The following is a 25665-nucleotide window of genomic DNA, read 5'->3' as shown; positions in this document are numbered from 1 at the left end:
AAAAAACAAAACAAAAAATCAATAAATTAAAAAGGTGGTGGCTGCCCGCTCGGGCATCATCGTGAATTGAAAAGGTGGTGGGTTGGTTTTGGTTTTCGTGGGGGGGATTTGGAAAAGCGGCACGGCGGTGCTGGTGGAGGGGATCTGGGGAGGGGGGGGATATTCGTGCTGGGCGAGCTCCTGTTGCCATCTTCTGCTCAGTCCTTCTCAGTGTTAAATCAGATTAAGTTGCAGCATATTATGTTTCTTGAAGGTTCCCTGAAGAACAAAGCCGAAACTGGGGTTTCCAACTTATCCTTTGCTCTGGCTACATCACAGCAAAAGCATAAGATGTTAAATTTAATAGCCATTTTACATGCTATAATCGGGGTGTGGGGTTTCACTTGCAAGAACGCGGTTCCTCTGTCGCTGCTGGTTTAGCCTGGATTATGAATCACTTTCCAGTAAGGATACATATAAAAGCTAAGTAACTGTTGATTAAGAAAATCAGACGCCTGTGTTACATGATCAGTATTTCTCTGTGGCAAAAGCAAATGCAAGGTTGTTTTTTTCTCTCCTCTTCCCCCTCAAAATGTGCTGTACAAGTTGGGAAACTTCTATCTGCGTGTCAGCGGTTCAATCCAGGAAAGAAAAAGGGGATCAAAAAAAAAAAAAAAAGAGAGAAAGAAGAGATCAGCCGGTATGATATGTAAAAAATACAGGAGTAACGCTTTATGTGTGTGATTAGTGATGTTGGTAAGATGGCAAAGAGAAGTAAATATGTGGAGAGAATAAATAGAGAAAAGTCTCCTGAGAGTGAACAAGTGCTTTTCAGATATTTGTGTGTTGTGTTATTCAAGGAAAACCCCGAGTTCACTGCGTGTTGGTCTTAGAGTGCAAAGGCGCAGGTTGGCGTGGAGGAAAAAAAGTATGAAACTCAGAGTATTGGGACTTTTCTGGGGAAGTAAAATGGCAGGCTGTCATATTTTCCCAAGTCACGTTCAGATCTGGCGGGAATGGCGTATTTTGGATGTTTTTTCTTGCGGATTGTGATATTTCGGGCTTTTGTTTTTTTTCGTGGCTTCTTATTTGTGAGCACCAGAGCAAAGTTTCTGTACAAGCAGCATACTTCGATTGCAAAAATAGAAATGTTCCTGCTCCATAGGATAGACGCTTGGTCTTAATGCTATCATCCAGATGAGACAAAGTGTGTTGAATAAAATCACGTGCGAATAAGTAAATGTATAGCCTTAAACCATCACTTTGAAAACATAGCTTTTCTTTGTCTACTGTGTTATATATGATATATTTTAAGTGTGGAAAAGACGAAATTGTCGTGGATTTGGTTCAAAGCAATGTTGCACGGAGTACGGCTATGTCAAAATGCCTTCATGTTGAATACACATGGCTGGGAAAATGTAATATGCAAGTTTAAAAAAGGGAAAGGAAGGGAAAACAAGGGAAGAAACTCATTCACTATACTGTAAATTAATATTTTAACAGCGACGATGTTGATTACTCGTACTTTTAACCATAATTATTTGTTATTAGTGCTGTGATAATTGAAAGATTTAAGGGATTCATTATAAATATGATCAATTTGCCTTCTCTGTATTAACTATCTGCAGATTTCTTTCCCTTTCTTCTAACAGCATGTGCAAGATAGAACAATATCTTTTCTGTGTATATTAAGATTGATTTTATTTCTAAGAGACCACCCCCCTGGAGAGAAAGCGAAGAATCTAAAGTTAATATATGTTTAGCAACCCAACTCCAGAAACGCAATAAAAGTTAAAATCTCCCCTACTGTTTTTTAATTATAATATTAGATCAGGAAGAAGGACGGTGGGAATTTATTGCTTTAACTATTTTGTGTATATATGTGCCTGCTTTTTATGTAAAAACATGGGTAGTCAAAAAGACACCATGCTGTTCGCCTACATCTTCCTTCGCATAATATTGCTGGCTTTGTTGCTCATGTTCACGCACTTTCTGATGCTGTTATCAGAGTAAAATGTTAGCGATATTACGATACGCTGGATGGCATAGTTTTTCTTGCTTGTGTTTGTATAATGCTCCTCTCCCAGCAGGTGTAATTTAAAAACCTGGAGGCTTTTGGCTGTGTGTGCGCGCGTGTGTGTGTCTATGTGTGTGTATATATGTGGGTGTCTGTGAGGGCACTGCCTATGTATGAACTTTATCCTTTACTGCTAGCAGTGACTTTGGGGCTGTTTCGCAAAACCCCTCCTAGCAAAAGAAATGGGTCTGAGGAGCTGAGTAGGAAGCTGTGGGAAGGAGGTTGCGTTGATAAACTCTCCCATCTCGTCGCAGGGAAAGCACTCTGCTATACTGTGTGGGTGGTGGTGGTGGTGGTGCTCCTTAGCGAAGCTCTACTGTTTTAAGGAGATAATTTGCTTCGCTTGACTTTGGGAAAGTCTCCTGAAGGTTTGGCTTTCCCCTCCGGGACGTTGCCCGCTAAAAGGCTGGAAATAAACTGGCGTAAAGAACTGTATAAATGGCAGCAAATGTCCCTACTCAAGGTTGTTATCTTTAGGTGTCTGTCTGGGCGTCTCATTCAGCCACCAAGTATTTCCATAGGTACTGGACTCCACAGACGATCTTTACAAATGACCATGGGGGGGGGGGGAAAGAAGGGAGGGATGAAGGGAAATAAAGACAGTAGAGGGGGATTTGCTTCCATATTCTCTCCTTTAAGCCATATCCGTGGTAGATCCAGGTTTAGCACTGCCTTGCTCCTGCAGGATCTGCTTACACCAGGCCGGAGGCACCGCGCTGGAGATGGGGCTGGAATCCATCGCCTGCAGCAGCCCCCGGGCCCCGCCGCCCTCCCCAGGCATTTCAGGGCAGGGGGGATGTTGTCTCCCTTGGAGGGCACCAGGCTCTTCCCAACACCTTGGGCTTGCTCGCAAGCGAGCTGGGGTGCACCGGCAGCAGCCCAAACAATAGGACTTGCAGACACAACTTGGAGCTCGCAACTATAGTTATCTATGCTAATTACAGGGTGTCTGACAGAAACATAATAAATGTAAAGGGAGAAGTACAGAAATATGTTTCTTCGGGCAATGTACAGTTCGTCGCTCTGGGTTCAGGCTTGTTTTCTTGCTCTGCTTCTAATTTGCTTCTCTGGGAAATTTTTTGTCCCCTTCTGTTGACCTGCATTTCGTATCACACCCAAAACCGAGCTAACCTGGTACGCCTCGGAGAAGGGCATGGAGCGGAGCTCTATTTTGCAGCCTCTCCGGCTGTTTTAGGCAAGCTTCTGTTTGTGAACATCTGCAGCAGGGGTTAGTCTGGTGCAGACCTGAAATTTTGGAAAGGACAGACACCATAACACACTTAAATAAATTGTTCTTAGCTTTAATTGCACCTCGGAATTTATTGTCTATTACCCGTACCTCCAACACTGGCGAGACAGGAATTCTTAGCAACCAGCAGAGGGGAGGTGGGGGGGGGAGCACTTAAGCAGGTAAAAAACTCCTGCAGTGGCATTTTAAACTGAATACTGATTTTATTTGCTTTGGCTATTAGTCCCATATTGGGTTAAATTTAAGTTTCACCTCGGTATAAAGCAATGTGCGTGCAAGTTCCACCAGACAGCTGGTGTCCAGGGGACTATTTTCTATATGAGAACTTTGAAGAAACCCAGAAGAAATACGTTTTTCAGGTGTCCAAAGAATTTAGCAGGGAAACAAACAAACAAACAAACAAAAAGGCAGAGTGTATAGCCCGCAATCGCACTGCTGCCAGATTCGCGAATAGTGTTTGGCCTGAAATTAATCTTTCCCCATATTTATTGACTTCAGGAGATAATCCTGGAATAAATGGAGGCATCTGAGGGCATCAGGAAATATTTCCCAGCCTCGTCAGAGCGTCTGCTTTAGATTCATTCAATCTATTGTGTGCAATTTTTCCTCCCTCTTTTTTTTTTTTTTTAATAAAAGGAGGGGTGAAGAAGGAACAAAAGGAAGAGAGAAAGAATTTGGGCAGGCAAAAAGAGAAGAGGAAGGGAATGAGAAAGACGAAAGAAAGTAGCGGGGGTGGGGTGGGGGGGGTGGAAGGCAACTTTATTCCCTTGCAGGGCTCCAAACGCGAGCGAAGAGGCATGCTGCCGGGTGGAAGTTGGAGCCGGCCGCAGGCTTACTTTCGTTTCGCTTATGGAGAGATATGAACCCAGCACCGCCCTTAATTGCTCCTCCAAGGCGCGGGGTGGAGGTGTGCGAGGGGCGAAGGAGCCGAGCCGGAGCCCATTTATTTTAATTTCTTCTTCCTCTTCTCCTTTTTTTTTTTTTTTTAATCCGAACTTGACAGTGTTGATTGAACCGAGGAGAGGGGACAGTGCCGGTGGGTTTGGCGTGGGCAGAGGCTCCGCTCCGCTGCCTGTCAAGGGTGGCTCGGTGCTTGCTCAGCCCTCGGCCCCGGCTGCAGCCTCCCGGGGCCGCGGCCGGCGGTTGCCCGGGCGGCTCCGGGGTGCCTGGCGCTGCCCCTCCGGGGGGAAGGCTGCCCCTGGCATCCAGGCCTGGGGCTGCAACAGCGAAAGGGAGACCCCCCCCCCTCCTTTTTCCGCAAAAGGGACTCTGGGCTAGCTTCCTCTTTTTGCACTAAAAAGGAGAAAAAACCCAAAAGCAAGGGGAAAATCAGCAAAAAAACCCCCTGTGTCATCTAAACGCTTGCGGTGCCCAATAAGGTTTTTTTTTTTTTCCCCCTACCGTCTTCTTTGTTTATTATTACTATTGGGATTGTCTCCGCTCCTTGCAATCGGGGGAAAATGTCGAAAAGCGAAAGCAAAAGGTTTCGAAGCAAAGCCCGGAGCCTGGCGGGGCGCGCAGGGCAGGGGCGGGCTGCGGCGCGGGCTGAGCGCGCACAGCCCCTGCGAGCAGCAGGGCAAGAAGCGGTTAGCTCCGAAAAGGTGTCAGAAGTCTACTGGCCAGGACAGTGCTCAGACAATGGCGTTCATTTTTCCTAATTTACCAACCGACGGTTTTTTTCCCCCACTTAGAAAAAAATATATATATATAAATACATTCATACAGCTTGTGGATTGCTTGTGTTAGTTTTGCTCCGTGCAATTAAGTTTCTTTCCCCTACCGAGTCAGAAGGGGAGGTGAGTGGAAAAGATACTAGCCTGCTTGGAAGGATGTGGTAGTTCACCATCATTTCAGAAGGGGTAATCTCCCATTAAGCAAGTCTCGAAGCTTTTGTGGAAGCCTAGCTGGAGCGTGCATAAAAACTGCAAGATAACCTTGCAGCTCCAGCACTCAATAGCAAAGTGTGTTTTAATTCCAGCGTGGATATTTGCTTGGAGATATTGCTACTTAAAAGAAGACTATTTCAGGATATTGCTTTATTTGCCCTGCACTCTGGCTGGACTTTATTCATGTAACTTTGCATTCATCCATGGGGATGGTTTCACCTCGAGATAAACGTGGAAGGACAATATTTTATGTGGGGTCATATTATATGATAGAACTGTGCAGCTAAATGTGAAGAAAATGTTGTCTTAAGCCATGCCTTTAGTTTGCTTTAAGGTGAAGTGTCTCCATCTCTGCTTTGTGCTGGTTAATTCTTAGAGACAAGCGAGCCCTGAATGAAAGGGGTTTGCATTACCAACGCGATGATATTTTTGGTTTTTGCAAATCTTACAAAAATACGGAGAGTGAATAATTCTATGTGATGAAGGCTTTCGGGTGAATAAAAGAAATCTTTGCAAGATATGTTTTCCTTTGTGTAACCCCAAAATGCACCATTCACGACTAATTTAGTGACCTTGTCTGCTTGCATTAAGGCTTCAAAAACTGCTGCTACTTATTAAAACTGAGCTGGTTGGGTAATCTCTGCTCGTTTTGCATTTCATATGTGGTGTATTTGGACATTTTTTTCCTTTGAAAGACGTCCCCACTGACTCTGCTTTTCAGGGTTTCTCTCTCTCTGTAGGCTCAGTCCTTCCTTTCTCTCTCTCTCTTGCTCTCACTGCCTCTCTCTTTTTCTTTCTCTCTCTCCCCTTCTGCATATATGTCTGCAGACAACCACTCTTCTGTAAGGATCCTCTTTAAAATAGTCCATCAAAGTGTATAAAAACCAAGCTGCTTTTTCCCCTTCACATGTCACACCCCACTATCTTAGCGGGCTTGCACAGTAAGTATTTTTAAATGGGAATAGATAAAAGAATGATGAGTATATTTATATATTTTTTTTCTCGTGCACATAAAAATAATCGTCATTGGAGACTTGTGATTGACAGATAAATTGGTCTCGATAAAGGCCAAAGAAGACATTCTGCTCCTGCAGGAATATTTCCCTTTACGGGCTCACATAAAGCACAGGACTTAAAACGGAATGAGAAATAAATTCTATGGGTGAGCGAGTTGAGGATTTTTCTCTGCGAATTTGGAAAACCTCGAATTCTTTCACAAACATCCCCCCCTACATATTATTATTTTAAAGTCTCTCTCTCTCTCTCTCTCCCCCCCCTTTCCCCCCCCCCACCAAGAGGGAAACCCTATTTCTAAGAGGGCAGACGTGCCCCTTTGCTAAAGCTCTGTGAATTAAGTTGCAGGCTTTATCTCTGCTCAGCTGAGGCAAATAACTTTCTAGGGTCTGGGGGCTCTTTTCCCAGCATCATATCTTCTCTCCTATTTACGCCCGAGCCCGCTTTAATCTCCTTTCTCCCCAGTGCTTGAATTTCCCATGCAACTTACTGAAAAAAAAAAAAAAAGGAATATATTCTGTTATGTGTTCATGGGACTTGCACACACTGTACCTAATGTATGTCACTGGTGAATACTGCATCACTGGAGACACACTGCCCAGCCCCTTTGCCTCCTTGGCTGTCTGTCTTTCCCTAGGAGGAACCACCATAGCTTTCTAAGCCTACACTTTTTCTCGGTTTTGCAAAATTGTGACCGTTTCCCTCTCTCCCCTCCAAGTCACCATAGCCCTGTAAAACCCGAGGTGATGAGTTGCCCTGGAGAGCCTAGACAATCCATATTTTGGAGATTTTGCTTCTTGAAAACAAACAAACAAAAAAAGGTTATTTTTTGTTAGGTATCTTCTCCCCCTCTTCCAGAGAAATCGTTCAACTCCATTCTTTCAGACTCCAATGGGCGTGAGCTATTTACCTACCTGTCTTTCCTTACAAAGGAAAGATTATTCTTTCCAAAATGCAGGCAATATATCAAAGATTTTTTTTTAATGCACCCAACTTCTTCCATCGGTTTGGTGTACAAAGAAAAGTTTCCACACATTAAAAAAAAAAAAAAAGAACAGTAATGTGTCAGCCACACATTGTTGCTTGCTCGTAATACGCAAAATCTTTCTCAGTCCCAGCTATGCCTTATAGCTGAAACTCAGTCTTACAGTTTTATTTAATGAACGACACATTTATGAACAATCAAATGATCCTCGTAAAAATTTTATTGAAGGACATAAAAACATCCACGACTACTTGCCGAATAATGCAGCCTTTCACTGCAAAAAGCTCAGTCTTTTTTTTTTTTTTGGTGGTATTATTATTTTCCCCTCATATTTTAAAAGGTGATCCTCTGATTTTTTTTTTGTTCTTTTTTTTTTTTTTCCGCCAGAAGACACTTATTTATAAAGCAGAAATAGAGGTGCCCGTGCCCCACACACTTCTTAGCTGTTGAGCAGGCTGACGATTAAACACCGCTGCAAGAGATGACAAAAACGCTCCATCTGTGTTTAGGCTAAGAGCCTTTAAACCCAGCTCCTTTTCCGAAGTGGGGTGGGAAGCCCAACTCTACTACACTTTGCCTTTCCACCGATATTCCATTTAATGTATCCATTATAGACTACAAGCTGCAGAAGCAAAGGACAGAGACAAATTACGTCAAGAAATAGTTCCTGTACTACCTTCCACAATTACCTTCCACCTTCCTCAGCACCGGGGAAAATCTCCCCCAGCCCGCAGGCAGAGCTGCCCGGGGCTAATGAAATGCAAGCCTCCCGCCTCCTAATATCCGCATTATTTCCCCGAGTTTTACGAAAAGCCAGGTCGCATAGGCGCTATTAAAAAAAGACCTGCGGATTGATCCACGCTATATTTTTGGGTAAATACAATCACGTGAGGGCGGGCAGCCAATGGCACACTGGGAAAGGCTGAAAAAATAATTACCTGCCCTGATTGTTCTATGAGAAGATAAAAAGTACACATACAGTTCATACAATAATCTTATGAATGTAAAAGAGGGGGAAACCATGTCGGCTTCGGGCCCCATAAGCAACTATTATGTAGACTCCTTGATAAGCCACGAAAACGAAGAGCTCTTGGCCTCCAGGTTCCCCACCACTGCCTCCCACCCGGCTGCTACCAGACCTTCAGGATTAGTCCCGGACTGTGCCGACTTTCCATCGTGCAGTTTCGCCCCCAAGCCGGCCGTTTTTACCACTTCCTGGGCTCCCGTGCCCTCCCAGGCGGCCGTGGGCTACCACCCGTACGGCCCGCAGGGGCCCGTGGCGGGCGAGCCCAGGTACATGCGGACTTGGCTGGAGCCCCTCGCCGGGGCCGTCTCCTTCCCGGCCTTCGCGCCCGGCAGCCGCCCCTACGGCCTCAAACCCGACGCCTTCGGCGGGCGCCGGGCGGAGTGCGGCCCCGCGGACGGCCGCGGCTACGCGGATTACATGTACGCGGCTCCCGGGGAGCTGAGAGACAGAGCAGCGCAGACCCTGCCTTCCCCGGAGGCCGAAGCCATCGCTTCCAGCAAACACAAAGAAGAAAAGCACGAATTAGACCCTAGTAAGTCGAAGTCATTCTTGTTTACGACCGGGGAGGCATTACAGCTTTCCAGTACCGTACTCAATAAAATGGAATTACCTTTAGAGAGCCCCTGCCCTAAAACTCCAGATATGCAGGAAGATCTGGGGGTTAAAAAAAAAAAAAATCCGCCCGGCAGGACCGCAGGACGAATATCTGTACTTTATTTTGGGCTGTTTAGTCGATTTTTTTATTATTATTATTTTTGAAGGGGATCTATTGGCTTCTTTGATCAAATATTCATCACCTTCCTTAAAAAAATATAAGAGACTGTGAGACAGAGAGGGTTAGGCAGAGCGAGAAGCCTCTTTGCTTTCAAATATTCCCACTTTCAAAGAACAAGGAAGAGTTGTAGTCATCTCCCTGCTGGCTGGAAGTGAGTGTATTGATGTGGGGTTTTGGGGAGGGAAAAAGAATATCTCTGAATAAATGCAGAGGTGTCTCTTTATCTTTGTTACAAATCAATAAAAGCTCCCCTGCTGTTATTATTCCTGAAATATCCCAACACGTGGGAATAAATGAAAAGGTGGGTACCCTGGGGAGAAAAAGGGGGCAAAAAAAAAGCGATGAGGAAAATTAGAATTGTAAAGACATAAACTAAGTGTGTGGAGGTAGCTGAGGGCAAAAGGCAGCGAGTGCAGGACATTGGACCATACACTTGAAGAAACCTCTTCTTCAGCCCCAAGTGAGGGAGAGGGAGGGGAAAAAATAATAATAACAAAAGAAAACAGCACAAAACCTTGAACATTGCAGCACGGGTCCGAGGAATCAGGTAACCACCAGCCCGAGCCTAACTGTCCCCCTGCAACCGGGGCAGCTCAGCTGAGCGGGTACCCCCAAATCCTGCAGAGAGCTGCCAGGGCAAAAAGCCCCTCAGCAGGCAGAGAGCAAAAGGAAAAAAAAAAAAAAAAGGAAAGAAAAAAAAGTCCTTGCAAACCTTGCGGGGGGAGCTGGGCTGGGGCGTGCAGGGGTGAGGGTGCACCCCCGTGTACACACACGCGCACCCAGGCACAGGGGCGAGGGTGCCATGTGTTGATTGAACCTCCTTGGCCTAACTCGCTCCTGAAATGCCGATTTCCCAGCGATAAGCTCCGTGTCAGCAGATGTAACCACCTTTGTGCCTCTCTGTATCGCGCTCTCTATCTAAAATACGTATATATGTAGAGATATATATATATAATTACACACAGGCTGGTGCCAGGCACCCTTGTGAGCAAAATGAGTTTGAAGAACCAGGGGCGGATGGGTGCTCCGCTGGCAGAGAGCTCCCTAAACCGCGGAAAAGCAAAATATTATTCCAAGGAGGAATAAATACCCTGGGTTATCCCGTAGCATTTTCGTCCTGACCGAGTGGGGTAGTGGCAGTAACGTGAAGGGTCCTTTTAGACTAGGAAAACCTATTTCTGGCAGCCAGTGGGACATCTTTCGTGTCATCCTTAAGAGACTGAAAAAATAAACTCGACTTTCCAGGTCTGTGAGATCTTCTAGGGAAAGTATTGGAGAGCAGAGGTTGTAAAAAGAGTTTATGGGCCTATGAAATGGTGGGAATTTTGACTTTTTATGACTATGTTCTTAGATTACTGCTAGTAGCAGTCATGTGGATAATTATTATTTTAAACCCATTGCTACAGTTTTATTTACTGAAACTTTTATGTGAGAACAGCAGCAAAAGAAAAGGAAATGACCCCCTCCAAAATAAACATATTAAACTCTTCTGAAGGTCACTTAAAATATTTAGGTAAGATCTGCTAATTAAACAGGTTTCTTTCTAGAGATATATCTGGTCGTGGAGGGGGGAAGGGAAGAAAGGCAGCTGTATACATTGATTTTTTTGTTCAAAAAAAAAAATCTTCTTTCTCAGACAATCCCGTCGCAAATTGGATTCATGCGCGCTCCACGAGGAAGAAAAGATGTCCTTACACAAAGTATCAGACCCTGGAACTGGAAAAAGAGTTTTTATTCAATATGTACCTTACACGGGACCGAAGGTACGAAGTAGCCAGAGTCCTTAATCTCACTGAACGCCAAGTCAAAATCTGGTTTCAGAACAGGCGAATGAAAATGAAGAAAATGAATAAAGAAAAAACCGATAAAGAACAGCAATAAAGTTGGCAAAGTCCAGTCAATGAGAAACGAGGGTGGAAAAAGAAAAGAGGCTGGTTTTTGGGTTTGAAATGTTTCTGACTTTGAATGTGCGGATGAATGTTTAGCATTATAGTCGAACACAGCAAGCGTTTTGGAACATGAGTCTTTTCTAAAATGCAACTAAATAAAAGAAAGATGTTTGGGGGGTTTGTTTTCTTTTCCTTTCTTCTTCCTTTTTTTTTTTTTTTTTGTCCTCCTCAGAAAACAAACACGAAAAGTACTTGAATTTTTTTTTTTACTATTTTATTTCATAAGTTAAACTTATTCAGTATTTTTATTTTTTAACTTCGTGAGCTCGTGAGTTGAATATTTTGTACAAAAGAGAGAGAGAGAGAGAGAAAAAAAAAAGAAAAAAGAGAGATAAAAAAAGACTTAAGGAAATATGGCTCCATGATGTCCTGTCATAGTGTTGAACGTTTCTGCTGTACCGATTTTGTGTATTTTATTCTTGTCTCAGAACCGTTCTGTAATATTGTTATGTTCGCTATTGTAGAGCAGCTCTATGTAAATATACCTAACTTCACGGGAAGGAAAAAAAAAAAAGAAAAGAAAAGAAAAGAAAAAAAAATCTCAGCATGTAGGTGTCCTTTTATTTCAAGCAGAGGAGCAGCCCCGCGGCTGCGGCGGGCGGTGGGAGCGCCGGTGCCGGTGGCCGGTGGCCGCAGCCCGGGCAGAGGCGGGACCGGGCACCGGCGCAGCGGAGCTTTCTACTTCCTTCCCCAGCACTTTCCCATTTCACTGTACCGTAATAAAAGGCGCTGAGGTAAGGGTTTATATGTGCCATCCATTTTTTTTGATTGAGATAATTAATTGTACTAATTTATGACCCCGGGCGATCGAAGTATATGTAAAAAGACTAAATATGGATGCTGGGAATAGAGGAGCTGGCAAAGGCAGCCGCTGCTTGCCAGCCACTCCCGGGTAGTTCCTGCCTTATCGATGGGTTGCCAAAAACTTGGAGCGTGGCTGGAAGTGCTGCTTCTCGCCAGACAGGCTGAGCTGCCCAGGAGGAAAAAAAAAAAAAAAAAAAAAAAGAGGATGTGGGGAAAAAGGGCTGGGGGAGAGAAAGAGCAGGGGGATAAATGTGTGCTGGCGGTGCAAATTTTCGGGCTAAAAGGCAGGCTTCCCCCCACCCTCCTTTCGCCGTACGTGGGATTAAAAAAAAAAGGCTGTTTGCTGCTGAAAGGTCAACCCCCACCATCCTGCCAGGGCGAAATGGGGGTTTCTGGTGCTCCAGTGGTTTGTGCAGAGGCGAGAAAACACGCTGCCCCCAGCGCGTTTGAGCTGGGATTTATCAATGGCTTCTTCTCTGGGCGCTTTCCAGGCTGCTGAATGAGAAACAAGAGGCAGGAGATTGTATAAAAAATGAGCAGCGAGGGATGTTTAATCATAAAAACTTGTTATAGGGCCCTTTATTTAATGAAATGAATGGAGCGGCGTTTTAATCTTTCTAATCAAAACCAGATCAGGCGAGCAAGATACTTTTGTCGCCCTCATCCCAGTTCCTCCGAAATCAAAAAATCTGGAAGCGATTACTTCTGCTGATCTCATAAAATATTACTCTTTAATATTTCTTGCTTAAACATTTGGAGGATTTCTTTCCCTTGCCTGATTTGTATCCTCGCTTTTAAAGCGCGGGATCTATTTTTGTCCCTGGAGAGGGACACGGTCTATCAGTGGAAACATCACTGGAGCAGGGGAAGCTAAAAGCCCTTTTACAATCCCAGTTTTGTGCTGGGTCTGTTTGGAAAACCTTAACAAGCGCAATGAAATGGTCAGGTTAGAAAACATTTTAGCAGAGCGAAGATTTATGGACCAAAAAAAAAAAAAAGAGAGAGAGAGAGAGAGAGAGAGAGAGAGAGAGAGAGAAAGGGAAATCTTTCTGCCTAAGTCATGTCAATTCATTTATTTATTTTTATGTTTCCCCTCCCTTCTCTCTATCAGTTTATCCCGACTTAAAAAAACAAAACAAAACAAAACAAAACCCTGCAGGGTTGGAAAGCGGTTCGCTCACGTCGTCTTCGCAATAGAGGCGAAATCGATCCGTTTTCTTATTAATTAAGAGCGAGTCATAACCGTCGTTTGGACTTTGGGAAGGCGCTTGCGGACGCCGCTCTCTGGAGGGGGGGGAACTGTCAGGCGATGTTTAGCGATGTTGAAAAGGCATGATGTATGGAAGTTCATTTTGGCCCCCCTTTCATTCAAACGGATCCCATTTCCAGTGAGACCACAGGCTGCTCCCTCCCCCAGCCCTCCCCTCCCTCCCCAGCCCCGTCCTCCCTTGCCGCAGTCGTCGCTCAGGCAAGGTCCCGCTAGAGCCGGCGGGCAGCGCAGGAGATGCCCCTTTGTCTCCATAGAGCTGCTGCGGGCGGTGGGGGGGGGGGAAGGCAGTGGGGGGGGGGGAAGAGATTTCTTTTGTTACTGGTGGGTTGGGTCGGGTTAAAAATCCTGCCGCAGTTTTAGTTCATGTGCAAGGCTCCCGGGATCCTCAGGCCCGGTGCAGGGTTACACCAGTTATAAAATGCCATTTGGCCCTGCTGGGAGGCTGCTCAGCCATTGAATTTCTCCGCCGCTGGAGCCTCGCTTTTCCAGGGGAGAAAGGCAGAGTGTGGCGAAAAAATAAATAATAATAATAATAATTTAAAAAAAAAAAAAGCCGGCGAGCGCAAAGCAGCACACCCTGTAGCCAGCCTTTCTTGGGGATTAATGTATCAAAATGCTCCCATTTCGGCATCCTTTGACATATGGCGCGTGTGTGCGTGTGCATACTGATACATCTATTGTGTGCCGGCGCTGCTGGACATGCACATGGATTTCTGTCTGCAGAGCTGTTCCTATAGCTCCGCGTGTGCTCGCACACACGGCAATATATATGTTTTTTATATATGCGTGCATAATGCTTGTGCGGATGTGTGTTTATGTGAATGCGCCTGTGTGTGTGTGGTTGGTGTGCGCGCATCGCTGCCTGGTTTAAAATCTGCCCTTTTGTAAAGGCACACAAAACCTACAGGATACTACAGCTGTCCATAGGTACATTTCCGCAGGGAGAGGGGGAAAAAAAAAAAAAAGGAAAGAAAAGAGAAAAAAAATGCCAGTTTTACAACTCTGTTTGTCTCACTGCTATGCAGCGCTGAATAGGACTGAACAAAACAGGACCCTCGCTCTGGCTAGACGTCTGGCTTTAATTGCTTTATGGTTTAAATAAGGTGGGTGCTCTTCCCTTTGAAACGGCCTTAGTGGAATGTTTTGTCTACAAGCTACAAACAACAGACCCCCTCGGACGAGGGGAGGTTGGGGAGGGGGGGGAGAGAGAGAGAGGGAGGGAGGGAGAGGGAAAAAAAAAAAAAGAAAATCAAACCCGGACTGGAAGGAAAAACTGATAAAAGCGCTGAAGCTGCGAGGAGAGACGGCACAGCTGGCGGGGTTTGTTCGTCCCTGCGCGTACACATTGTGCTGGCCTTTTAAAAATGTATTTTATGCTTTTTTTGTTGTTGTTGTTGTTTTCCGCGGAGGAGGAGGGGAAAAAAAACAAAAAAAAAAAAAAAGGAAGAGACAGCATTTGTCCCTAAAAACACTGCCCGGTCTTTAGTGTTTGCATAGGAGCGGGGGCAGCGCGGGCGCCCCGCGGGGCCGCGGGCGCGGGGGCAGCGCGGGGGGCGAAGCGCTGCGCGCCGGCCCGCGGGGCCCCGCGCGGCTCCGCGCCGCGGCCGCGAGATGGCGCCCTTGCCCAATGTTGGCGCCGCGCGCGGCGGGCAGCGCCCGCGGCTCCCCCGCGCCCGCGGAGCCCCGCGCTGCGGGACAGCGCCCGCCGCGCAGCGCCCTCCCCCTTTGGCCCCCCAAAAAACCCCCCTAAATCGCTTTTTATCCCGCCCCTCGCACATCTCCCGGAGTGACTTGTTTGGCCGTGATTTTTTTTTTTTAATTGATTTTATTTCCTCAAACCGTTTCGCAGTTGGGGTGCGGGAATGACATTTCTCCCCCCCCCACCCACCCACCCAACACCCCACCCCGCACCTTCGCCAAGGTCGGGAAACGGGGAAGAGGAATAAAATCAACTCCGGCCATGCAACATCTCAAAGTGCAATGCGGGCGCCTGGATAAAGCTACGTTCAAGCGCATGCACCCGAAAGACACATTGACACACACCCATAAACACAGCCAAAACAGGGCAGACAAAGGACAGCAGTTTCCCCAGACAGCAAATGTCAAGATATTTTCCTTAAAAAATTACAAAAAAATAAGAGAGAGAAAGAAAAGAGCAGAGAATTCCATATATCCTATTTAATTAAAATGGTGAGTGGGCTTTCTTTCTTCCATAGACATTGACGGCAAATATTGATTTTTCCACCTAGGTACAATTCCGGTTTTTCTCACTGCACCTTTGGCTATTGCGTGCGGGAATAATAATTTGAAAAAATGCAGCAATCAAGTGTTTCCAATCTTCACCCAACTGCCCAGATTTGACAACTTTTTTTGCAGTCCCGTCCTTTAATTTGCAGAACAGCATTTATTGCATTGACAGGCTATCTAAGGCGCTGCGATTTTGAAAATATGAATTTTTAGGATTGATTAGACCAGGAAAATGGTCACCTCGCCTATTAGCTGTTAATTAAGAAGCCTTTCTCCTAGCTGTTCTTTTCTTCATTTTGTTATTGGGTTTCTTTAGAGAAGGGGCAACTTGGGCAGGGGAGGATCGAGTTGGTGATTTCTCCTGTAAAAATTAATATGTTCATTGTGCTGCATTGGGAATTACTCGTAACTCGTGAAGACTGCTTCTTCAGAGCATATGTGGCTTTATTTTTTAATATTTTCACAATAGGTGGTGGGAAAATTGCCATTCCTCTGCATAGTTCATTGTCTACTTACGGGGGGGGCAACTCACATATTCCTTTCTGAAAGGAAAAAACACATCTTTTATTTGTGAAAATCTAATAAAGACGGACTAGAAGGCTGCAGTGTCTTTTTTTTTTCTCTTATTGGGAAGGTGTCTAAAGAAAATACAGTTGCAATCTCACAAGAGGTTTGAGCCGGTCCATGCCTCAAAAATCAAGAATGTGACCTTTGCTGGGAAGAAAAACACACCTAAAAACCATCTTCGCGAATGTAGCTGAGATTGTATTTTAGTCCTCCAAACTGGAAATCAGTAAGAGCTACCTAGGTCTCTTCTGAAAATAATAAGACTGTCTTTTCTTTTTTTTTTTTTAATTTTTTCTTTTTTTTTTTGGTGTGTGAGGGAAACATGAGGGAAACATTTGAAGATCTGTAGACTTTTGAAGGAAACGCGCTGACTGTTAATAACACTATGTAATTTATAGTAGTGGGGTTTTTTTTCTTCGCTTCAGAACTCTACAGAACAGCACAGAAAATATGAATCTGACCTGTCCCCCCCCCAACACTCCCCTTGAAAAATTAACACGAATCCTGGTGATTTTATGTTATGTTTTAATGAGCTGAGTTCCTTAATGCGGTCGTAAAATGAAAGGTCCGAAGTGAAAGGTTTCAGTGAGTGGTCACTTAAGGTACAAAAAGTATGGAAGAGGGAAGGGGCACGCCAGTATTGCTTGCAGAATTAAAAAGACGGAAATAACTATGCGTAATTGCGAAAAATGCCGACGGCTATTTTTACAGGCAAAGCCTCATGATACCCGCACAAAAGGGAGTACGTACTTTCTGCCTCACTTTTCCTCTCTTTCTTCCAAAGTAGCTCTCTTTAAGCCATGGTCTACTTTATTCCCCTTGGAAGGACGCTTTCCCTGTGATTTCCAGCTGTGGATTTCCAGTGGCTGCTTCGAAAGGAAGCAAGAAAAAAAAAAAAACTACTCATAATTTTCACCCTTTATTTTCCTTAAAGAAGGACAACAAGGAGCGACCAATCAATACCGAGTGGCTTCCCTCACTCGCTCGCTTTTTGCTTTTGTTTGCTTGTCTGATTCCAATCTGCCAACCACCACCACCACAATAACAACAACAACACACACACACACACACACACACACACACACACACACACACAAAAGAAGAAATCTGGGCTCAGACACTCCAAAAAAAGCCACAACCTCCCCTTCCTTTCCTAGGTGGGACCAGGCCCCCCCCCAAGGGGTAACACTCCCTCCTGCTCCCCCCAAACCCCAACACAATGACAACAACAACAACACTAGGGGTGGGGGGTATTTTCTTTCCTTGACTGCAAAGGGGGGCAAAACCCCCCAAAATCGGGTGTGTGGGGGGGGGGAGCAGGGGCTCCCTTTACCTGTTGAGGTTACCTAGGCTGACCTCCCAGCGCATGCATTTGCTGCCAGCAGTGAAGAGGCTGGGAAAAGAGGAGGAGGAGGAGGAGGAAGGCGGCGGGGGTGGGGGGTATTAATGCGCACCTTTCTCCCCCTCCTCCCCTCGGTAGGTGTGGGTGTTGCCCCCCCCAAGGGTGCTGCCCCCCCCTTCCCATGCCCGCACCACCTTGCCTTCACCCCCTTTCCCCAGCGCCCCCAAATCACTGTCATTTCCCTCGCAGCCTGTCTCAGGGTGGCGGAGTGATGTGTACATATCGCGTGTGAGAGAGAGAGGAGGAAGGAGGGAAAAAAAAAAAAAAAAGGAGCCACACCACCGGGATTTTGAGGAATTTGCCTGTGGTGTTAAAGGGAAGGAGCAGAGTTACAGAGAAATTGAGAGAGAGAGCTCTACCTACCGACAGATTACAAGAGAAGTCAAGAGCACCGAGGACCAACCGTGCAGGCACACAGAGGCACCATGAAACGCCTTTGAGATCGCCTTAAAAAAAAAAAAAAGCCACTCTAAAAAAGCAGGACTTGAGACAGTCCAGGGACACTAATCTAGAATTAAAGCCTTTTTTTTTCCTTTTTTTTTCCTTTTTTTTTTTTTTTTTTGCATGCGAGGGTCATGAGCTCCTACTTTGTAAATCCGCTCTTTTCCAAGTACAAAGGCGGTGAATCGCTGGAACCAACTTACTACGACTGCCGATTTCCACAAAGTGTCAGCAGGAGCCATGCTCTCTTGTATGGTCCGGGCACTACTGCTCCCACCTTCCAGCACCCTTCACATCACGTCCAAGAGTTTTTCCACCACGGAACCTCCAGCATCTCCAACTCGGGATACCAGCAAAACCCATGCGCCTTGGCGTGTCACGGAGACGCTTCTAAATTCTATGGATATGAAGCTCTGCCGAGGCAATCGCTTTATGGTGCTCAGCAAGAGACGACTGTTGTACAATATCCTGACTGTAAATCGTCTTCCAACAGTAACTCTAGCGAGGGACAAGGGCATTTAAATCAAAATTCGTCTCCCAGTCTCATGTTCCCATGGATGAGACCTCACGGTTAGGACCTTTTTTTTCCTCCTCCTTAAATGTTTTCCTTTATTTTCTCTCTCTCTCTCTCTGCTCTCTCTGTCTATCTCTCTCTCTCTGTCTCTCTCTATATATGTATGTATGCATATACAGACACACACATATGTATATGTATATACACACACATAAATATATATGCATACATATATATATGTAAATGTAAGAGGTGTAGATGTAAAATATGAAAGAGATGGGGAGTTTTGTGTTAACGTTTCTTCTTTTTAGGAAGACCTTTGAAAGCAAACAAGACAGCAGTTACTAGAGAGCCAGCAAGGTGATTCCCTGCAAAAGGCTTAAATCACAATAAAGTAAAACTTGTTTTTTATTACTTGCCTTGAGGATAGGCAATAAGATACAGCTCCCACGAGGTTATTTGCATGTTGATAATACACTGCTCTTTAAAATGTCATATAACCTTTCATAACCGCTTGGAGACGAAATCTGAAAGGTGGGAACTTGTATAAGCATTACTAATACTTTACATCTGTTTCTTAAAGCCTACAGATAAAAGTTTAAGCAGAAAGGGAAACTTAGCTCAGAGCTGTGGGGTGGGGTGGCAGACGACATTAAACTGTCCTGGGTTTAAAAAAAGAAGTGGGAAATTCAAAACAATTTGGACTGAATGGGACTTTGCTCATGTGAAGTCCAGATAATTGCACAGAAATCGAAATACTTCAAAGTGCAAGTTTCCCCCCTCCTAAGTTCCAAGGTTGTCTCGAAGCCTTGTTAATTCAAAACATGTGAAGGTTAGTGTTAATTTTAAGGACAATTCGAGCAACAAAGTTCCCCCCTCACCCCACCCCACTACCCCCACCAAAAATGAAAAAAAAGAAAGAAAGAAAGAAAGAAAGAAGCTGTGGCTAATGTAGAGAAGATGTGGCCCAGAGAGGCTGGAAGACAGACGCAAAGGAAAACACATTATTTGTCTAAGCTTTGACCTAGAGGTAGTCTCAAGGATGCAATCATTTCGAACTGGAGGATATTTTAGCAAATACGTTGTTTTTCTCATTAAGAAAGCCCTATGCAGAAGCAAGGGCAGAGGCTCAGCTGCACATACCTAACTCCCCTTTCTTTCTATTTCGCTATTGCTACAAATGTCCATCTCTCTGCTTCTTTCAAATACAATCTCTGTGTTTGCACAGGCACAGATCCATCTCTCTGAATGTGTGTACTTTACACACCTACATCCCTAACCGAAAGGAGAGGGAGAGAGAATTTCACAGCAAACTCAGATTCTCAGGGTTTAAATATTATCAGATATGAATACCCTGAGCCTATATTTTGGGAGCCACGCTTGGAAAAGGGGAAAGGAGAGCTGGGCATTTTGCGGAAAAAAAAAAAAAAGACGGGGGGGGGGGAGAGAATGGCTGGAGAGGATTTAATGAGGAATAATGCTCCTCTCGCCAAAAGAAGGTAGAAATCTTTTCCTGTCCCCCCACCCCAAATCTGAATTGCACAACATCTAATCACCTTTGAGGAGGCTGGGCACGTCTGTTGGGTGCAGGAGCTTGCCACACAGATCTATACCCCTATTCAAAAGGACTCAGAGCTGCCTCATTTCCAGAAAGAGACAGGTTAAGGCATCATGTCGTTATTAATAAGAACCATGTCAGGGCTATGCTTATTATTAATAACTCCCCCCCCCCCGCCAGGCTTTTATTATAAACATCACACCAAGAGGCAAGGGGGATTTTGGGGAGGGAGGCACCACTTTCTCCAGGAAAACGGGGCAAAGGGGAGGCAAGAGCAGAGCCTGCAAGGAAGGAGAGCGACGAAGTTATTACATATATATATATATATAAATATATATATATATATAAATATATATATATACACATATTTTGTGTGTGTGTGTGTGTGTGTGTGTGTGTGTGTGTGGTTGTTTGTGTCCTACAGCTCCCGGAAGACGCAGTGGCAGGCAAACTTACAGCCGGTACCAGACCCTGGAGTTAGAAAAGGAGTTCCTCTTCAACCCATATTTGACACGGAAGCGGCGGATTGAGGTCTCTCACGCCCTGGGACTGACCGAGAGACAAGTGAAGATCTGGTTCCAGAACCGGCGAATGAAGTGGAAAAAAGAAAACAACAAAGATAAGCTGCCGGGGGCCAGGGACGAGGAGAAAACGGAAGAAGAAGGGAACGAAGAAGAGGAAAAAGAAGAGGAGGAAAAAGAAGAAAGCAAGGACTGAGCTCTCAGCCCCTTGAAGTCTCGTTTTATGGCAGATGATAAATCGAGATGTTTACGACGGTCATTTGCTTTTATAGAGTATAGAATGGAGAGGCTCACACAGCAGTAACTACCTGTCAAACAGTTGTAGCCTTTTTTTATTGTCATAGAAACTTCCCCTACTTTTTTTTTTTTTGATAGCTGCATTTTTAGTTCCATAAATACATAGCTGACTTGGCTGCAGCAGCAGGGGAAAAAATATATACAATAAAATGATCCAGCAAAAGCACCCCCCCAGCAGCACAATCCCAAGCCTGGCAGCAAATGTCACTGCTCCTCCACTACTTCCTCTGCGCCCGCCTGTGCCCATGCACATATGAATGGCTGCAGAATATGTCTTTATTTTCGCAGGCTGGACTTTGCTCCTTTTATTTTTTATTTTTTTGTTGTTTCCTTCTCTCTCTTTTTTTCTCTCTCTCTCTCTCCTGGGGGGGAAAGCGTGATGCTGCTTGCAGCTCCCCTAGCTAGCTGGTGTAGTATCTTTGCGCATCTCCATTGCTATGAGCCATTTATCTATTCACTGGTAGGGGCCACTCCTGCAGCCCCTGCGAGATAAGAAGAGGAGCTGGGAGGGTGAACTTACCTGGTAGAGCCGGCAAAAACACCCCCCCCCCAACACACACATCCATTTCTATAGGACTGTGGCTGTATGTAGAAAATACCTATTTGCCTAAGACTTGATAGGCCAAAATAGGAAGGCTGGCAACCTCCTCCTTTCTATAGGCGCTGTTTACCATTTGACTGTGTGAGCACTCGAAATTCTTCATATACTACCTAAAGGGAAAACCTGCAATAATAATTATCCAGTGTATTATCAGCAAGGGGCTTACGTATCCTAAATTTAACTTGGTCGGAATTTATTTAAGCGAGAGCGAGCTGCGTTGTTGCCCTGATGCAAGCTACTAAGTAGCAGGGAAAAAAAAAAGAAAAAAAAAAGAAATAAACCACCAACCTTGTGTTGTACTTTATCACTACCTATAGAAGGAATCATGCTTTGAAAGTATTTGTAATGCGGTTTTATTGTCGTTTGTTGCTGCTTATTTTCTTGGTAAAATAAAAAATAAAAAAAAAAATCCCAACAACTGAAACTGCCTAGTTGAGAACGCACAGTATTGTATTATTTTATTGTGCTTATAAAGTAGTGTAGAACTAAATTGCACTGAATGTATAGTTATCTATTTGTCTTGACTTATCTGTTAATGCAACATGCTCGAAACAAAAGAAAAATCGTCATTTGTTTTATGTAAAAGCATAGTTCTGCGTGTTCAAACTCTGAATGTAGCAATTTCCGCCAGAAAAATAAATTCTGGACACCGTGGATTTGTATTGTATACGTGAGACATTACGTAAATAATAATAATAATAATAATAATAATAATAAAAAGATTTTAAAAGGACTATGTTGCCTAAAGTGCTCTGTCTTTATTTAAAATCACCCATACGTGCACATCCTGGCTGTCGGGCCAGGAGTGTGCTCTGACTAACATTTCATACTTCAAATCCTCTTGGCACACTTCGAAACCAAGGCTCATCTTTAACCTGTAAGGAAATCAGGAAAACCTTGGCTCAGCCACAATAAGTGGAGGTGAATAACGCAGGGGCGGGGGGGAAGAATTCAACCTCCTGCCACCCTGGCCAAAGCAGTACTGTCTGAACGTGGGTATTTCACTGCTGGCTTGATTAAAGAACAGCAAAAAAAAAAAAAAAAGGTAATTTTGCTGATGATGACAAGCTCGTGGAAGTGTCAGTTCTGGGGGGGGAAAAAAAGTTGCAATATCTCGATCACTGCTAAGAGTCTTCTCTTGCCCTGGGAAACGCTCCTGGCTCTTCTTTTCCTAGGGTGAGAAGGCGAAAAGTGCATAAAACCCATGTAACTGGATTTTACTTCCCCCAGCTGGGAAGTGCTATTTGAAACATCTCGAAAGTGCAACATCCTGGTCTTCCCTGGCTATAAAGTACTATATATTTTATATAGTACTATGTATACATAAACTTTTCTCCTTCCTCTCCTCTCTCCTCTCTCAGGCTGGGATGACAATAACCCAGTAGCCGGATTTTTGCTCCCATACATGTGTGCAATTCGGGGGTTGCCGGCGGTCGTTAGAAAGCCATTGAGAGATTGCAAAGAGATTAGGTGTGCATTAAAGTGTACTTCAGCCCAGTGGTAGAGGTCTATTCCCGAGGCAGACTTGAACGGGATGGCAACGCATTTCCCTGCACGAAAAGCTCACGAAGCACGTTAAAAAATGGGCAGGAAAGCAATGTGTGAATAATATTTTTTTTTTGAGATGAAAAATCAGAATCCCTTTCACCCCCAAAGTCACATCTTCTTATCCACGAACTAACTTAACACATCCTTTCTTGTTTTTTTTTTTTTTTTTTTTAACAGCAAAACCCGTCGGTGGGGTCTCCAAGTCTCTCTGACAGTTCTCTGGTAGGGGGTGAACTTTATAAATATTTCTCCTATCACCAGCCTCATTTCATTGAACGAGGTCTATTGATCTGCCAAAAAAAAAAAAACGGGGCTATCTGTTTTTTTTTGTGTTGCTTCCCCTGTTGATAAATGGACTACATCATATACAGCCCAGGGATGCAGAAGTAGACGGGATGTTTACCCAGATATCGCAGATAAGAAAGCACAAGGCTCCTCAGATACAGTCGGATTCACTGAGCTATGTCTGGAGGATCTTCTATGGGCTTGAGACATTCTTCACCCAAACCCCACCAAGCTTAAAGGATTTAAATGCCTCCGTGGCTGAAATCGCTGGACTCTGCCCAGGAGGGCTGGGGAAAATTAAAAAAAAAAAAAAGGGAGAAATAACGCAGTTGTGCAACTCGGACCCGAGGAAAATACGACTTGAGTCGCCGGTGTTCACACACTATCCTTCCCCCCCCATCCCCGGCTCGGCCGAACCGGGGGCGCGGATCAACGCGGGAGCGGCCGGTGCGCGGCCGGATCCTGCCGCAGCCCCAGTGGATGCGTGTGAGTGCGAGTGCGAGTGCGAGTGCGAGTGCGAGTGTATGCAACGCCACAGCACTGCGGGAGGGCAAGCCCCTGCCTCCCCAGTGGGTACCCACGCCCGAACTGCACAAAATACCAAGATAAGCCTATTTCCCCTCCCTGGCAGAGTCTCTAATGTCCTCGTTAACGGGCGTTAATCTCCCAATAAATACATAAAAACCACCAGTAAGGTTTATTCTAGATTTTTCCATGTCGAGGGTAGACGTTGAAGGTAAGCTGTTTTATTAGTCATAAAACAGAGGGGCTTATTCTAGCGGAGCTTTCTTCTTGGGGGATATGTAGCCAGCATTTACAACAAGGGATTTTTCCTCCGCTTGCTGTCATAGGAGGGATGTGTACTAATTCATTCTGGTGTTAAACTGCGCAAAAAATCAGTTAAGAAATATTTTCTGCTACGGTACTTAAAAAAAAATCGTGATAAAGCCTTTGCATGGAAAATATCCACATTGCTTCCAACGAGGGGGAAAGAAGGGAGAACTCATCGAAGTGTTCTGTTTAAAAAGAATAATAATAAAAAAATGAGCTGTGTTCGCACTCTATCCATCATATTTAAACCCACAAATCTAAGTAGTTTTACAAGAACGAATACTACAGAATGACATTTATCTATCAAAAGGGTCTGGAGTTAAATTATTGAAACTACAACTGAAGCAGTTACTTTTGGGGTAAATGTTTATGTTCTGTAGTCAACACAACAGAGTCGCGTCTTCAGATGACATCCAGTTATTTTTGTAATCACTTCATCATTTCAAGAGAAAAAGAGAAGAGACCATTTTATGGGGTAAAGTAATTTGAGAGAAGATTCGCTCTCCACAAAGTGGCTTATTCAGAAATGATCATAGCTTCGGTATTACTGAAATTAGACTCATCTACCCGCCTGAAGTAAGAAATATCGTCCTATTCCACGCTTTTTATTAGCCAATCAAATTTCCTTCGGATCTCCATTTGTGATTTGTGAAAAATATAATTCCTTGAAAAGCTGAGTTTGAGCATATTGCTTATTTTGCCTTAATTTATTATTCTAATCACAGCCGCCGCTGTGTGATAATGCATCCATTAGGCGAAAAAATTCGTTTAGGTTTTATACTGCAAAATGGGCAGATATTATATTTTAGAGACAACGAATTTCTCGGGCATTAATTTTTTTTTGCGCGCATCGCAGGGAGAAAGGCGGGCGGCGAGGGATACGCGAGCGGGGAGCAGGGGCTGAGGTGGGCGAAAGTTTGAGAGCCAGACTTGAAAAGAAAAGGAATTTCTGTCCCATTTTGAGCTCGTCCTATTTTTTTGCCTCTCACACTCCCCCCCCCCTCCAAATTGGTAGCTCTTTTATCCTTCCCCCCCCCCCCCCACCCCTGTGCAAAAGCCTGGCTAATATTGAACTCAAGAAAAGACCGAGGGGAGGCGGATTTTAGACAGCACAGATGTAAATAGCGACGTGATGGTCCGAAATGCTCCTTAGCAAATGTGCGCGCAGGTTACTTTTTGCCTTCAAGGATAAAATTTCCTGCTCGCTTTATGGATTCTTATTATCTTGTCTACCCGCTGGAAAATGGGATCTCCATTGTGCTCTGGAAGCTGTTTAACTGGTAGTTTCCCCCCTCGTAACTTTTAACTACCTGTTATAAAATTTATTGGTGGTTTGTAAAGTGAATAAAGTAATTTCCCTTCCATCCGGTTGTATTGCAACCTTTGTGCTGTTTGGGCAGACAGACACGCATCCAGCCGGGAAAAAAATAAATAAAAGGGGAAAAGAGAGACGGAAAGGGAGACAACCCCCCCCCCCAAAAAAAAATCACACACACATATGCACACCCTTTTTCTCAGTTAAAAAACAAGATAAATGAAGGCGCGCGAAGGAGAAGTACCTGAAGATTAGAGGAAATCTGGAAATGTGCTAACGCAGAGGGAAAGTATATAGGAAAGTCTGGAGTTATTGCGACAAAATGTGTTTTACCTTCCTATAATGTTTCTGGTCATGGGAGTCCCGTAGGAGAGCGGTGCGTGCATGGCCCTTGGGAGCCCATGGAGATTTGGGATTGGGATTTTATTTATGTATTTATTTTTTTTTCCCGCAGGGGAAGAAGAGCAGCATGAAACCCTCGCAGGATTTCATGGGGGGTGGTGGTGGGGGGGGGAGAGACATC

General features: G+C 44.7%; 2 protein-coding genes across 2 annotated transcripts in view; both read left to right on the top strand.

Moving 5' to 3' along the window:
- The window catches only part of HOXC9 (homeobox C9), a 13164-nt gene extending 1479 nt beyond the window's left edge, over positions 1 to 11685 (top strand). Inside the window, exons 2-3 of the mRNA XM_009677084.2 lie at positions 7578 to 8749; positions 10629 to 11685. Of these exons, the coding sequence (XP_009675379.2) occupies positions 8188 to 8749; positions 10629 to 10873 (807 nt within the window). The 5' untranslated portion in view covers positions 7578 to 8187 and the 3' untranslated portion in view covers positions 10874 to 11685. The remainder of the gene's footprint in view (positions 1 to 7577; positions 8750 to 10628) is intronic.
- HOXC8 (homeobox C8) overlaps positions 1 to 21847 on the top strand; it is a 23658-nt gene extending 1811 nt beyond the window's left edge. Inside the window, exons 2-3 of the mRNA XM_068921617.1 lie at positions 17421 to 18242; positions 20169 to 21847. Coding sequence (XP_068777718.1) covers positions 17807 to 18242; positions 20169 to 20461 — 729 coding nt within the window. The 5' untranslated portion in view covers positions 17421 to 17806 and the 3' untranslated portion in view covers positions 20462 to 21847. The remainder of the gene's footprint in view (positions 1 to 17420; positions 18243 to 20168) is intronic.
- The last annotated feature ends 3818 nt before the right edge of the window (positions 21848 to 25665 follow it).

This window comes from Struthio camelus, chromosome 28, assembly GCF_040807025.1.
Source record: "Struthio camelus isolate bStrCam1 chromosome 28, bStrCam1.hap1, whole genome shotgun sequence".
NCBI classification, from domain to species: Eukaryota; Metazoa; Chordata; class Aves; order Struthioniformes; family Struthionidae; genus Struthio; species Struthio camelus.
The sequence above is the reverse complement of the archived record's forward strand: the minus strand, read 5'-3'. Positions and strand labels throughout refer to the sequence as shown.